General features: G+C 49.6%; 6 protein-coding genes across 6 annotated transcripts; 3 read left to right on the plus strand and 3 right to left on the minus strand.

Annotated features, from left to right (window-relative positions):
- Positions 1 to 8: 8 nt before the first annotated feature.
- Positions 9 to 942, plus strand: IAR55_004051 (uncharacterized protein; the record flags this gene model as incomplete). Its single annotated transcript, XM_066947154.1, has 4 exons — positions 9 to 417; positions 474 to 572; positions 638 to 756; positions 817 to 942. The coding sequence occupies 4 exons, from the start codon at positions 9 to 11 to the stop codon at positions 940 to 942; spliced, it is 753 nt and encodes a 250-aa protein (XP_066802533.1).
- Positions 943 to 1,350: 408 nt separating this feature from the next.
- Positions 1,351 to 7,001, minus strand: IAR55_004052 (uncharacterized protein; the record flags this gene model as incomplete). Its single annotated transcript, XM_066947155.1, has 15 exons — positions 1,351 to 1,677; positions 1,737 to 1,838; positions 1,893 to 2,083; positions 2,146 to 2,508; positions 2,576 to 2,797; positions 2,881 to 3,312; positions 3,364 to 3,717; positions 3,774 to 4,369; positions 4,423 to 5,068; positions 5,120 to 5,400; positions 5,451 to 5,637; positions 5,688 to 5,859; positions 5,907 to 6,311; positions 6,356 to 6,519; positions 6,626 to 7,001. The coding sequence occupies 15 exons, from the start codon at positions 6,999 to 7,001 to the stop codon at positions 1,351 to 1,353; spliced, it is 4,818 nt and encodes a 1,605-aa protein (XP_066802534.1).
- Positions 7,002 to 7,619: 618 nt separating this feature from the next.
- Positions 7,620 to 8,762, minus strand: IAR55_004053 (YggS family pyridoxal phosphate enzyme; the record flags this gene model as incomplete). The annotated part of the gene is made up of 4 exons (XM_066947156.1): positions 7,620 to 8,113; positions 8,275 to 8,341; positions 8,432 to 8,551; positions 8,655 to 8,762. 4 exons carry the CDS (start codon positions 8,760 to 8,762, stop codon positions 7,620 to 7,622), a joined length of 789 nt encoding a protein of 262 aa, XP_066802535.1.
- A 337-nt stretch (positions 8,763 to 9,099) lies between these two features.
- Positions 9,100 to 10,001, plus strand: IAR55_004054 (mitochondrial 37S ribosomal protein uS10m; the record flags this gene model as incomplete). Its single annotated transcript, XM_066947157.1, has 2 exons — positions 9,100 to 9,191; positions 9,293 to 10,001. 2 exons carry the CDS (start codon positions 9,100 to 9,102, stop codon positions 9,999 to 10,001), a joined length of 801 nt encoding a protein of 266 aa, XP_066802536.1.
- Positions 10,002 to 10,237: 236 nt separating this feature from the next.
- On the minus strand, positions 10,238 to 11,512 carry IAR55_004055 (uncharacterized protein; the record flags this gene model as incomplete). Its single annotated transcript, XM_066947158.1, has 7 exons — positions 10,238 to 10,477; positions 10,540 to 10,714; positions 10,772 to 10,869; positions 10,925 to 11,007; positions 11,068 to 11,162; positions 11,222 to 11,280; positions 11,393 to 11,512. The coding sequence occupies 7 exons, from the start codon at positions 11,510 to 11,512 to the stop codon at positions 10,238 to 10,240; spliced, it is 870 nt and encodes a 289-aa protein (XP_066802537.1).
- A 426-nt stretch (positions 11,513 to 11,938) lies between these two features.
- On the plus strand, positions 11,939 to 13,079 carry IAR55_004056 (uncharacterized protein; the record flags this gene model as incomplete). The annotated part of the gene is made up of 5 exons (XM_066947159.1): positions 11,939 to 11,964; positions 12,048 to 12,125; positions 12,234 to 12,374; positions 12,474 to 12,710; positions 12,788 to 13,079. The coding sequence occupies 5 exons, from the start codon at positions 11,939 to 11,941 to the stop codon at positions 13,077 to 13,079; spliced, it is 774 nt and encodes a 257-aa protein (XP_066802538.1).
- Between the last annotated feature and the right edge of the window lies 1 nt (position 13,080).

Genomic DNA, 13,080 nt, shown 5'->3' on the forward strand with positions numbered 1-13,080 from the left:
ACTCACATATGCCTCCACCCCTACCACCTATCAACTCCTCAGCGGTGCAATCGAAACCGAAAGCATCACAAAGCAACCAGTACCGGAACATTCTTCACTCCACCGATACCAGACTTGTCAAGAAAGCTAACACCAGCAATCTTGCCACAACGAACGCATCAGAACCCACAGTGACACCGGCCTCAATTTCTTCTTGGTCTTCTACCATTGAAGACAATCTCAAAACAGCTGAAGACTCTCTTCAGAATACCCTTCGAGCCTTCCAAAACGCTCGAAGCTCTATGGAAACCGAGCACTCTCAAGCTGTTCAGGTAATCTCTCAGGCGATTTCTGAAAAGAACGTGCCATGTCTGAGTCTCGTCGCCTCGCTGACGAACTCACTAAAGCCAAAAATGAGTTTAAGCTCTTGGAGACTCGGTACGCGAAGAATCAGGAGCTTTCGGATCAATTACAACACTCACTGAACTTGGTAGAAGAGGAGGTCGGGGATCTCAAAGAGGAATATGAGGAGAGATTGGCAGACGCCGAAAAGGCAAGAGAATTGGCGGAGAGAAGGCATGGGGCTGCAGTTCGTAGCAGGGATGCGGCTGTTGCGAGGAGAGGGCTAGCGCGCTCGAGACTGAGCAAGCAGTCGCAGTCATTCGCACGGCGGTGAATGAGAAAGACTTGGCGTTGAAGGAGAGGGATGCTGTGCTCAAGAGAGTGGAGGAGTTGGAGCAGGAGGTGCAACGTTTGCGCCTGGTCAACGAAAGCACGGTAAGTCCGCGAGCGCAACCTCATTGTGCGGCTGTGTTCTCAACTAACCATCACACACAGAGCGGACTTTGTGCACCAACTGAAGCGCCTAGACAGCTGGCGGAGACTGGGGACGGGGAGACTCGTACTGGGTCAGAGGTTGATACGGGGATGAGGAGTGAGGTAGACACTGGTCCGGGACGTTAGGGATCTGACGAGGCTCCATCTGTAGCGAATGACTAAATGTCCATACTCGTTCATTGCTATACTCTTCTGGTCGTCTCTGGGCACATTATTCTTTCATTTCTTATTGCTGTGCGCTATGCTAGAATTTCGTCGGTGACTGCACTCGATCTGCTATCAAAATTGCTCATTTTGGGTTTCGGACGATCATACATCACTATAGACTCCGCGAACATTGCCTGTACAGAGGCTCATGTGATCAAAGACACTCATGAGATGAACAGTTGTTCCAATACATACATTCGCAGACATTTACAGGTCGAGTATCTCCATTCGCGGGTAGGCCTCACACCGCTAAGAGCCTGGTTTTGTGAGGACGATTTCACTTCATGGTACCTATTTGTGATTAACCCCGACTGAATGCATCATTTGTCAAGCATAATCAAGTCGTTCTCTATATGGCATTATCTGTCTGATCAGACATTCCACTGCGTCATGCTTTGTCCAGTGATCCCTCGAGTCACTTCTCACATTCGCTCCGGCCCAAGACAGGAAGAGGCCTAACATCGAATGCCTCAAATCCAGACATTGTCTGTCACTTGGAGTGATCTTCCTGCTTTCTGCTCTTCCTGACACTTGCAATAACGCTTCAGCTGAAGGCTTGATCCCTTGGCACAGTAGTACCATCGCTGCGCTTGCTAGGCTCCCACAGCTGAAGGTATCTTCCTGAGCGATCCAGCCAATTCTGTCTCTCATCCCCTGCAAAATGCGCATTCAGTTCTGCGATCCTCCACACACACCTGGCAACAAACACCTACCGGATTATTTGGGCTGACCAGCCAGCCACAGCAATCTGCTTCGCTCGCAATTCCTGCCTCTAGCTCCCATTTCAATCTGGATCGCAAACGTTCTCTGAATTTCTGTATCGGCATTCAGTATATGTGAGCTAAAAGCCAAGTAAGTTAGGTACCTACCTCTATAAATCCAGAACCATACAGTCCACCAGCGCCATCGTAGGTTACGACAAGCTTGTCGGGTCCGAACACAGCCATGGTAAAGAAATGGTGCGATCCATCCGGGTAGACAACGCCACACTGACGTTTTGTGCGCCAGGTACCATCAGTACCACAGAACGATTCGATAACCTCAAGGCCTGTCGTCGGCGCTAGAGTCGAGAGAAGAGGTATGGCGCGCACAAAGCACTCGTTGGAAAGACCCTCTCGATACGGTCTGCGTCGCGGGTTTCGATCATGTTTTTCGCGATCGTACCGATAATCTCGCAAATGGTCGAAGTCCACCAGGCTGTTGGGTGAGCGAATCGATCGTAGAGAGTCTCGCGACGAATTTTAACTCCACTTCCGCAATCAACATTTTTCTTGTTGATGCCAGGGAGAGGCGGATCGCGCTTGAGGATCGCACAAAAATTCTCCAAGTGATCGGAATATAATCGAGTTTCGGTTGATAACGCCGAAACCAAGGGCTCGACAACGGTCGGATCAGACCAACGGACGTTTCTGTATCTCTCCATCACCATGAAGTACCTTTCCTCTTCTGAAAGCTTTGTCTGGGCTGTTTGTGATACTTCGACGGCTGCCAGAATTTGGGAAAGGCTCAGCTTCAACTAGCTGCTTTCGATAGAGAATCGCGAATAACCTACCAAGCGCGCGTGATTGTGTAGGTTGTAGCATAGACGGTGGTGAACGATCGTCTCCAGTAGTCACAGTGTACACTAAGAGTACTGGAAGTCGTCCTTTCTCGAAGAATGCTTGCAGATTTCGCACTGGGGTCACTTGATCGTTGTCTATCATCCACCAGTTCCCACCCTCTTGAATTGCAGCAGCGTAATGACCGTCAAGCGCTGTGCAGCCAACCTTGCATACTACCCCGCCAATTCAGCCTGAGTTCTGTCTGGAAGGTCGCCATTTGCGCCAAGTTCGATTGTCGATGCTATCGCGAAATCACATCTCTTGAGCTGAGGAGGACCATTGTCGAAATTTTCAATAGACCATACGATATTGATCGCGAACATACTACCCATACTGGTGAAGCGATCATTGGTGATACTGTGCGAGGACCGACAGCAGGAACGACAGAAAGACTGGATTGGATTTTCGCGACGAAGAGCAGTCGCGATCAGATCGCTCACATCAAAACTGACAGCTTGGTACCGAAGTTGCTCGGGATAGACGGTCAAGACGGTTTCCGATTGACGAGTATTTCGAAGCTGCCCGCCAGCTGAGCATAAGCTACATACGGTGGCCGCAGCTGTCTTGTATTGGAAAAGACTTGAAAGAGATACCTGTGAGCTCCTGGTGTCGAAAAATTGAAACAATCTGTACAGGAGTTCGACAGGGTCCTGCTGACCCGAATCATGCGGTTCTATGAGCTTATTATCTAAAACTCACTCAGCGAATGGACCAGTAAAAGTTGATAGTCGCTGCTCACCAATGAGACATTGCTGTAGAAGTGGATATCTTTCTGTTCGCCGCGCTGATATGTCCCCTAAAAAATCGAGAAGAAGTTGCACCATTGAGGAATCGACTGTCAGAGAGCGAACCAAACTTGCGAATGCGTCCAGTCGACACAGCATATGAAATAATGATAAAGCATAGCAATCAGCCCCAGTGTTGATAGATCCTGACGGCCTGCTGGTCGACAACCTTTGGTTCGCATTGTGTTTTGCGGCTCTTTTGGAGAGATGTTGTGTGCTTTTTGATCGATATTGGTGAAGAGGTTTCATTTTGGCTGGCCGTCCCGCTCCGGTCTTCGATCGCTCGCCCGGTGAATCTTTGGGATGAGCTGCGGAAGATCATTAGTGGAGATGGGACAAGGGAGAGAGAGATTGTAGAACCCACTCCTTTTCCCCAAAACAGACCGCCGGCTGGAGGGCGACACAGGTGAAGCTGAATCTTGATCCCAACTTGCGAGATCCATGAAACTTGTTGGGAGGAGTTCGTCGTCGTCTTCTGCTGGCATAGTTGTGTCGTTCGCATCGGCTTCGCTACCATTCGGGAACGTGAATGGTCGTTGACGACTTTGGACTGCATACTGATGAGCCTCTGCTTCGCAGGTCTCCGCGATGTTGACAGCCCGACCTTCATAATCGCAGACGCTCCCAAAGTCTAAAAATATCGACATAGCCCAAAGATGAGGGCAGCGTTTGCCAGTCTGAGTCCACATGTCACATGAGCACACCTCTCTGCCTTGTTGGTCACCATTCATGGCTCTCCGTCCACATGTGCTTTGATCTGACCCTTCGAATTTGAACTCGAACGCCATACGGCTGTTGGTCCTGTCTCCTGGCAGGCGGCGTATCTCGTTTGATTGCCAGATTCTCCATCCATCTGCCAAGACATTAAGCAGCTTCTTATGTGCACGAGGATGGTTAGGGGGATTGTACTTGTAAAAAGGAAAATAGGTGTGAATGATTATGATTAGCAGCCGATCAAGTCTGTCGAATACGTCAGCATGGAAAAATATCTTCACAAAGACATTGATACATACCTTTTATTTACTCGAGCGCTGAGGAAAATTCGGTCGAATGTTCTGAAGGCGGCTTCTGCGAAATTGTTCGTAGAACATCCTCCATCGCGGGTGAGATCTGAAGGAATCCCATAGTCAATACAGTGTGAACGCCATCGGAGGCTAAACCACGTTCGATTGAGATAACGTTCGATTGACGCCCAAGTAGGTGCATCATTTCGCACAATGAATAATACTTCTTGCCGAAATCTCTCGAAATATCGATCCCAATCGGCCTCGGTCGGGCAACGCTGTACCTGTCTGAATGCGGCCAAGAAACGTTCGCACCGATTTTGCCCTTCCTTGTTGGTTCCAAAGAAAGAACGCTTTCGCACGACAAGCCTGTATGAGATGAAATTGACACATGCGAATGGGAACGTCGGGAAGACCATTTGGATCGCTGATCGTTCGGCATCATCGCCGTCAATCATCATATATCGAGGTCGGAAGCCAAAGTCGACTATGTGACCGCACTTGTCAAGCAAACGATCCCGTTGTCTGTCCTGGTAGTGTGTGTTCGCATTTTCCTCCAATAAAGATGACGCTCTGTCCTGAACGGCGATCGCGATTTGTTCAAGCATGTACTGATATGTTTCCGTGTCTGCGTGTCTTGATACCATGAAAGCGACTGATTGATTTCAGCCAATGCATCCCGTTGTCACATACGACGAAGACTCACTAGGTACCATGCGATGGTACTCGTTTATAGTGCTGACAATAGTTGCAGGACAGCGACTTTGTACTTTGTTTCGCCAGGAAGAGTCCATAAAGGCTCCATGGTCCAGCGAATAGAGTATCGCTGTATCGAGAGCGTGCGGAGGTGCGATGATACATTGATACCGAGGTAAAGAGGCACTCTGAGAGGCTGTTTGAGGTACAGAATCCTCGATCCCGGTCGTATTTGATACGTCGTTTTCGGTCGACATTTCCTCATCTTCATCTTCTTCAGGTATGACAAAGCTACAAATATCGAAATAAGCGGGAAGCGGCAAGAAAGGGCATCTGCTCACGCTATCATTGCATCTGGGTTAGAATCAGCCAGTATCGGGATGGCCGACAAGGGATCGCAGTCTAAACGGCTCTTTCGCAGTGCAGTTTCCACCGCTGTCTTGTAATTATGTTCAGAGGGCCCACGATGAGGGTGTCTGTCACGAATCCATTGTCCGTAAGGTGAGGTCTGGTATGATCCCTCATACCCTGATGAACCATCAGCCGCTGCGAGCGCTGCGGTTTCCCGTTGAGCTCACAGTTTTTCAAGCGTAATTGTGTCATTCCTAAAGTCGCTGCCCGCTCGTGTAAAACTTGGCGAATGAAGAGTGAAATGGCCAAAAGACTCTTTGGGCCATGAGGATGAGCGTCTTCCGTTTGTCGTCTAGCTGTGAATAACCCTTGCTGTGCCTGCTCAGCCGAAATCGAGATCTTTCGACAAGAAGAGTTAGTAATCGCTCATTGCAAGGTGAACTTACAACCAACAGCGAATTGCACAGCGATTTCCTCGGTCGCCCACGTTTGCCTGCCTGCACACCGGGAGAGGTACCGTTTTCCGCTATGGCAAGGAACTTCTTAGTGAGGCTCGATAAAGCACGTTCCTTCGCCTGTTTCGTCTGGTGCTCAAGCTCCTCATAAACTGTACTGAAGACATCTGTGTTGTTGGGATCTTTTGTGCGTTTACATGAGCCTGTACATTTGTAGGTGACTCTGAATATACAGCCTTTTGGATTTTTGCGAACGGCCTGTGAATCGACATGGACGGACATGTGGCGGCCGCGGATGTCCTTTGGCTTCAATCCAGGAGGATCCAGCCAGTTGACAGTGAGGTATGACGATATCCGTGGTTCGCTGTACCAACCGTAGTCATGGGGCTGACAAGGCTGTGAGCGAGATGCCATGAGATATAGCAAGCGAAACAACCCACCAAAGCGTCCATGTAATTTGGCAGCTCGGCAATGTTGTGAATCTCGTCGAAGTAATCATTGCCAGTCTCCACTGTCCGTCTCTGCTTGATAAATCCTGTGCTTCGGTTTGCGCCGGGAGTGGATTGCCAGGTGTAGCCAGAGTGCGAGGTCGAAGCAACGACGGCTGTGGTGTTTCAGACTGGGTGAGAAGTCTGCGGTTGACTGCAGCATCATACGATGCAGTATGAGGCTCTGCGACGGATGAAGCCCTCATAGAAAGCGAAATCGACGCTTCTGGAGTGCGAACGCTTTCGGTAGGGTAGGTCGAAGGGCTACGCGTGGGACGATCAGTGTCATGAGGAGAGGGCGAATGAGGATAGTGATAGATATCGGGATCATAAGAGAAGGCGTCTTCATCAGATACAGGTGAATCGAGAATCTTCGAAGCAGTAATAGGACTTGATAGACAATCAGCTTGACTTGCTTTCGGAAGAGAATCATAGTCTGAGTAGGCGTCCTCCTTCGTGTTACAGAATTGAGTGCGCTTGTCAGCTGTTGGCAAGGGAACTGCAGGTTCCTCATGACAATACTGATGAGCAGGTCGCCCGCGGGGCGGGGATTGATAATTTGTGACGCTACCCCAAGAGGAATAGGGTAGGAAGTCATTCGGCGACGATCGACAGTCGAAGGACGGAGAAGCTTGAGATAAGTTAAACGGGCGAATCACGAGAAATACTGATGGGTACACTGAATCATGACATGTAAAAGATGAAGAAGGTCATGTTAGATGCGCTTTTATTGTAAACTGTCCAGTCATTTGGGAGTAAACAACGCTTCGAGGGATAAAACGTCTGTGCTCATCACCGGTCAGTCCGTTCAGGGTCAGAGTGATTGTGTCCTTGTGAAAAACGTCGAAATGAGCTGAATACTGAAGCGAACGGCTGGCTGGACTGTTCTTTTAGGTCTCTGCAGCATGCTACACCGCTGGGAGATGGGATTCAAGGCCATTCGCAACTTAGCAGGGTGCTTCGACAGATAGCAGAGAGGAATTATGGATAGCAGAGCGTTTCAGAGTGAGCAGGGCAATCTGGGATAAAATAGAAAAATAGCAGGGATATAAATACGCGTAGCAGGGGAATAATTGATTTTGCATGAAGGTGCAGACTAACTTTCTGCTCACGATGTTAAATGCTCCAGGTAGGCTCAAGCCGCTGTGGTTCATGCTTAGACTCGCTGCAGCCATTAGATAGTGCTGCATGCTATAGCCCCGTTTGATCTTCCGACCTATTGCTTCTTCGGCCGTTCACCAAAGATCCTCGTGCCCACCCGGACACTATTACTCCCCTCTTTGACAGCCTGGACGAAGTCCGCGCTCATGCCCATACTCAACTCCAGCTCCTCTTCCGTCTTGGCACCCTTCACCCCACGTTCCTGTAAGACTTTTGCCAGTTCCTGCCGCGTATTTTTGAGGGTCTCGAAATCCGGGTTGGGTTTTGATGGATCGTGAGAGGCTTCGAAACTGCCTATCGTCATCAAACCTAACAAGTTGAGAGAAGGACAGTGCTCGATAACGTGGATGGCGAGATCGACGAGATCCGAGGATGATGATGCGGATGACGGGGACAGTGGAGAGAGACCAGATTTGGAATCTTCCCCCGAGGTATTGACTTGGAGGAACACGTTGAGTTTCGACGATCGATCTGATGGGAGGGACTTCTGTAAGAGGTCGGCAACTTTCTGCGATGAGAGCGTCTCGAGGAGGTAGAGGTTTGGGACAGCTGCGAATGTCAAATCAGGAGTCAGCTTGAGCATTCTACATATGGCCTAGTGAAGTGGGATGAGATTCCTCCACATGATGTGATGTCACAGGAAGACGGAGGTGACGGGAGGCACATAGGTTTGGAGTGGAGTATGAGTGATGAGAGCGAATGAGACTCACAAGCTGCAAGCTTTGATTTATTACTCTGCAAGGCTCCTACGAAATGCCACTTGATATCGTCGGGCAGCTGTAGATATGATGCACGAAGTATTAGCGTGAATCGCCTCCTTCATGCAAGATGTCCCTCTTTCACAGCGATAAATGGGAGTTTACTTACCACTGCAGCCTTATCAACCATCTCTTGGATATAGTTCTCGCCGAAATGACGATACCCAGCATCGTAGAGCGCTTTGATATCCGAAGCCGGCTTGATTTTGGAGATGGGCACAAGGCGAGGCTAAGGAAGTGAAGTGGTAGTCAGGTTTCAGCTGCGATGCAGTAGATCTTGAGGACGCTCTCTTGGCCTGACCGTTGTGAGTCACAGGGGCATGAGGACCCACCTTTGAGCTCCCAGCGACTGCATCGATCTCCTCTTGAACCGAGACGATGTTCTCCTTGAGTTCGGCAGCTCGATCGGGCGTATATGCTGTTGACATTGATTCAGACATTCCGGCGTGCGATCGGTATTGGTATGTTGAGCGAGGTGGGAATCGGATCAGACGGCTACGTATAGGTCGTACAAAGGTGGACATGTATCGTTGTAAAATAATAAGAATGCGACGATGCGAACACGAGATTACGATCGATAACCTACCTGCTCGAGAGAGAGAGAGACCTGGTTCCAACATACAGCGTCACTGAACCGAAAGGACGTCACGTGACTCTATGTGCGAAATCGACCCTTGTCACGACTTTTCCTGTTTTGAGTCTTCGTTGCTATCCAACACGATCCATCATCTCTTCATCAGTAATAGGAGGGTAAGGACCCCAACTCACAGCATCGACATGGCCCTTCCATCAGCTCGTTCTGCCCTCAAGGCAGCCTCAAGACCTTGTGTCGCCGCCAATGCTGTTGCATCGTCGTCGAGATATCTGACGTGAGTAGGACTTGGTCTGATCAAGAGGCCCCTTCCTGTCGCCTGCTCTTTTATGTATACGAGATGAAACTAATCAACTGTTACATCATTGTTCTTGACAGCACATCACCTCCTCGATTCGCTTCACCACTGAGGGCCAGCACTAGCATCGGTAACACTCCTCGCACCAGCACTGACTCCGCCTTACCTGTCTCTCTCCATTCCATCACCAAATTCCTCTCTTTTCCCAATATGAAACCCCTTCCAACACCTCACGGCATTCACGTCGCGACGCTGCATCTCCAATCGTACCATCCCTACAACCTCGATCTCACCACGCAATTCGCCGTCCACTCGGCTCGATCACTCAACATCCCCACGTCTCTACCCGCCTTCTTGCCCAGTGAGAAATCATTATACACCGTTCTGAAATCGCCCTTCGTGAAGAAGAAGGCGCAGGAGAATTTCCAACGTAAGACGTTCAAGAGGGCGATCAAGGTTTACGACTCGGATAAAGAGGCTGTGGATCTCTGGTTGAGATATCTCCGACAGAATGGTCTGGCCGGGGTAGGGATGAAAGCTTATATCCATGAATGGGTAGAGTTTGGTTTCGGACAGAAGGAAGGAAAGGGTGAGGTCGATGTCATGGATGAGAAGAAGATCCAAGAAGCAGCGGAGGACTTGGTCAAAGCTCTAGGTGAGGGAGAAGCGGATGTTGACACGGGAGCGATTGCGAAGGAGGCTGTTAACAGCACAGTAGAGAAGACGGCAAAGGTGGCTGGGGAGACGTTGGAGAAGGTAGATGAGAAGGTGAACGACGCTTCGTCATAGACATGGTGGTTTCATTGGCATGCACCCCGGACATCCAAAAGAACGAATGTGTCACTTGCGGAGCACTACGTGCGGCTCGGAGACCAGTTTGACAGCGTTGTTCTCGCAGCCATAGCAAATGGAGACATTTGTTGAATCATCCACGCAACTCAACGCATAGCCTGGTAACACTGCATCGACATCGTACAACACGAAACCCCCGTCATTCTAGATAGACACCTCTCTATGCCCCGACACTATGTCAGTCCACCCTCGTCCTCCTCCAATGCCTTTTTGATTCTCAACAAAACTCCAGTCTTCCAGTTATCCAACTTTGTGACTTGGTCATATTGGTACACTGCTGCGGTATATCTCTCCACATCCGCTTGCTCGCACGCGTCCATCAGTTCGTGAGCGAATTTGGCTTCACGGGTAGATGGGAATGTGACGTCTTTTTGAGCGAAAGTGTCGAGCAATCTTTGTGTTGTGACAAGGTCCTGGAATCGTGCAAACAATCAGCCGTCGCTCTTCGCCACTCTCTACCGACGTGTTGACTCACTCCCATAGCCATAGAACACAAGGCAGCACGTAACCAATACTCCTTGACAGAGTATTTGGTCAAAGCGCTCGTCAGTGACCAATCCGCAACGGTCTGGTACAGTTCCATTGATCGTTGGAAATCTCCCAGATCAGCAGAGATTTCCGCAGCTTGCTGGTAGCATTGGTTTGCGGTGCTAGACAAGGACTCAGCTCAACCAAATTTCGTTTGCATATATTCGTGCGATACTCACGCATTCGCATCTTCTTGCTTGTACCAGTCTCCCGCTCGGACGAAACTGTCTCGAGCTTTACCGGGGTCCAAGCCGTCCTGCGCGTATATACCTGCGATCTGTACAGAAGGTGTTAGTGATGTCCATCGCAAGATCCGGCCAATAACCACACACCTCCTTCTCTCGATCTGCTGCTTGTCTGAAATGTCCAGCCTGGATCAGAAGCTTGATAGCTTGGTGAAGGGCAGTCACAGCGGCTGTGAAGTTCGGTGATATCAGCTTTTGTTCCTACTGGAAGACAGTTGCAATGAATTCACCTTCGGGATCACTCTTCTTGTAACTCTTGGCGGCGTTGTGGAAAGCATTCATGGCATCGTTTGCCTCATTGGCATGTTGTCTGCACGCTGCTTCCCTGAGTGAGGTTAGAATATCAGTCCTACAGTCCAGATAGACAAGTGAGGGCTGACGAACCGCTCGAATGCTTGGCCTGATTCTGTCCATCGTTTCTCGACTTTGAATGCATTTGCGGCCTGATTCCAATCATACATCAGTTCTGAGCACGTATCTCGAGCAGAAGTACCGTGATCATATTGACTTGGGGTGCTGTACAAGCTCTTGAGCGCAAATAGACCATGCACCCACCTGAGCAAAGAGATCTCCCGCCTCCTCCCATTTCGAACTCGAGCTTCCGAACCATCCGACCGATGAAGAAGCTTTCTTCTCAGCCTTGGCGAGGTATTCTTCCGCTTGTGATTTGCCCATCTTCTCCCGTGTGAGTTTGTGTGAGTGTGTGTTGTGTGTTGTGGGAGATGTAAAGCAGATACTAGTCACCGTCTGTCGAATGTCACACGTCAAACTGGCATGAGACTTGATTAGATGGGATGACGTCGAGACGAAGGTGGAGAACGAGGTCCAACTCGCTGGCTGAGTGATGGTGGCAATTAAAAGCTTCGGGAATATTCGGTGAATTGATGATTACAAAGCAACGTGGCGATCTCTTCCCCCTCTCTCTCTCTTCGCCACCATTCAGCTGATCTTTATTTACAGCGACCACTTTTGATTCTTGTCTGTCAATCAATCGTTCACTCATTCACTCACTCACCTCTCAAAAACAGTCATCATAAGGCTGAATAAACTCAATCAATACAGCAGAGACCAACGATAAGACAGATAGAAGAAGAAGCGACCATGGCTTCACATTTGGCTAACATTTTGTAAGTATTCCTAAACAGCGACCAGTCGAAAGCGGGACGTCGTGACGAAACAAGAGCTGACATTCTACATCTCCCTTCCTCAGCGGGACAGAACAAGACCGCGTGAACTGCTCTTTCTACCTCAAAATAGGAGCCTGTCGACATGGAGACCGATGTTCGAGGTGAGTCTGCGCTTCTGTCCATCTTTCGCCCCCTTTCCTTTTGAGCTTCGGCTTTCTTGCAAGCTCCCGGACCTGCGCTGACACACAAGGTTCCCTTCTTTCTGTCAGAAAACACATCAAACCACAGTTCTCGCAGACTATCCTCCTTCCGAATGTCTATAACAACCCCGGTCATACACCCGAGGGACAACATATGACGCCTGATCAGCTTCAAGCTGATTTCGATCGATTCTACGAGGATTTCTACATGTAAGTGAGGTTTCTGACTCTCTCCCTTCGCTCTTCCTCATATCATTTCGATCATCATGTAAAGACGAACCGCGCTTACAAATTACCTTTCTCTTGCAGTGAACTAGCGAAATACGGTCATCTTCTCGAAATGCACGTCTGCGACAACGTGGGCGACCATCTGCTCGGAAACGTTTACGCTCGATACGAATGGGAAGCAGAAGCTGCCAAGGCCGTCCAAAATCTCAATGACAGATGGTACGCTATGCGACCTTTACATGCGGAACTGTCACCGGTCACAGATTTCAGGGAGAGTTGTTGTAGACAGAACGAGTTGGGTGAATGTAAACGTGAAGGGTGAGAAACCGTCGATCCCCACGGCCCTTTAAACAAACGTGCAGAAGAAAGCTAACAAACATATCTGCTAATTTCAGATTCTGCAATTTTATGCACCTTTGTCACCCTTCAAAATCACTAGTCACATCTCTCAACGCCTCTCAACGAACCTCGAGACGACAAAAACACTCGAATGGAGCAGCAGCGGAAGCAGGAGACGATATGGGTTGGACACCGAGCGCAGCAGCAGTCGGTGCACCGGAGGATGGACCAGGTGGATGGATGCCCTCACAAGAAAGAGATGCTGGAGGTGATCTGGGATGGACTCCGAGTGGTGGGAGACGTGATGAGCCACCGAGACGGTACGGCGGTGAGAGAGAGCGATATTGAT

Source organism: Kwoniella newhampshirensis, chromosome 7 (genome assembly GCF_039105145.1).
Source record: "Kwoniella newhampshirensis strain CBS 13917 chromosome 7, whole genome shotgun sequence".
In the NCBI taxonomy this organism is placed as follows: domain Eukaryota; kingdom Fungi; phylum Basidiomycota; class Tremellomycetes; order Tremellales; family Cryptococcaceae; genus Kwoniella; species Kwoniella newhampshirensis.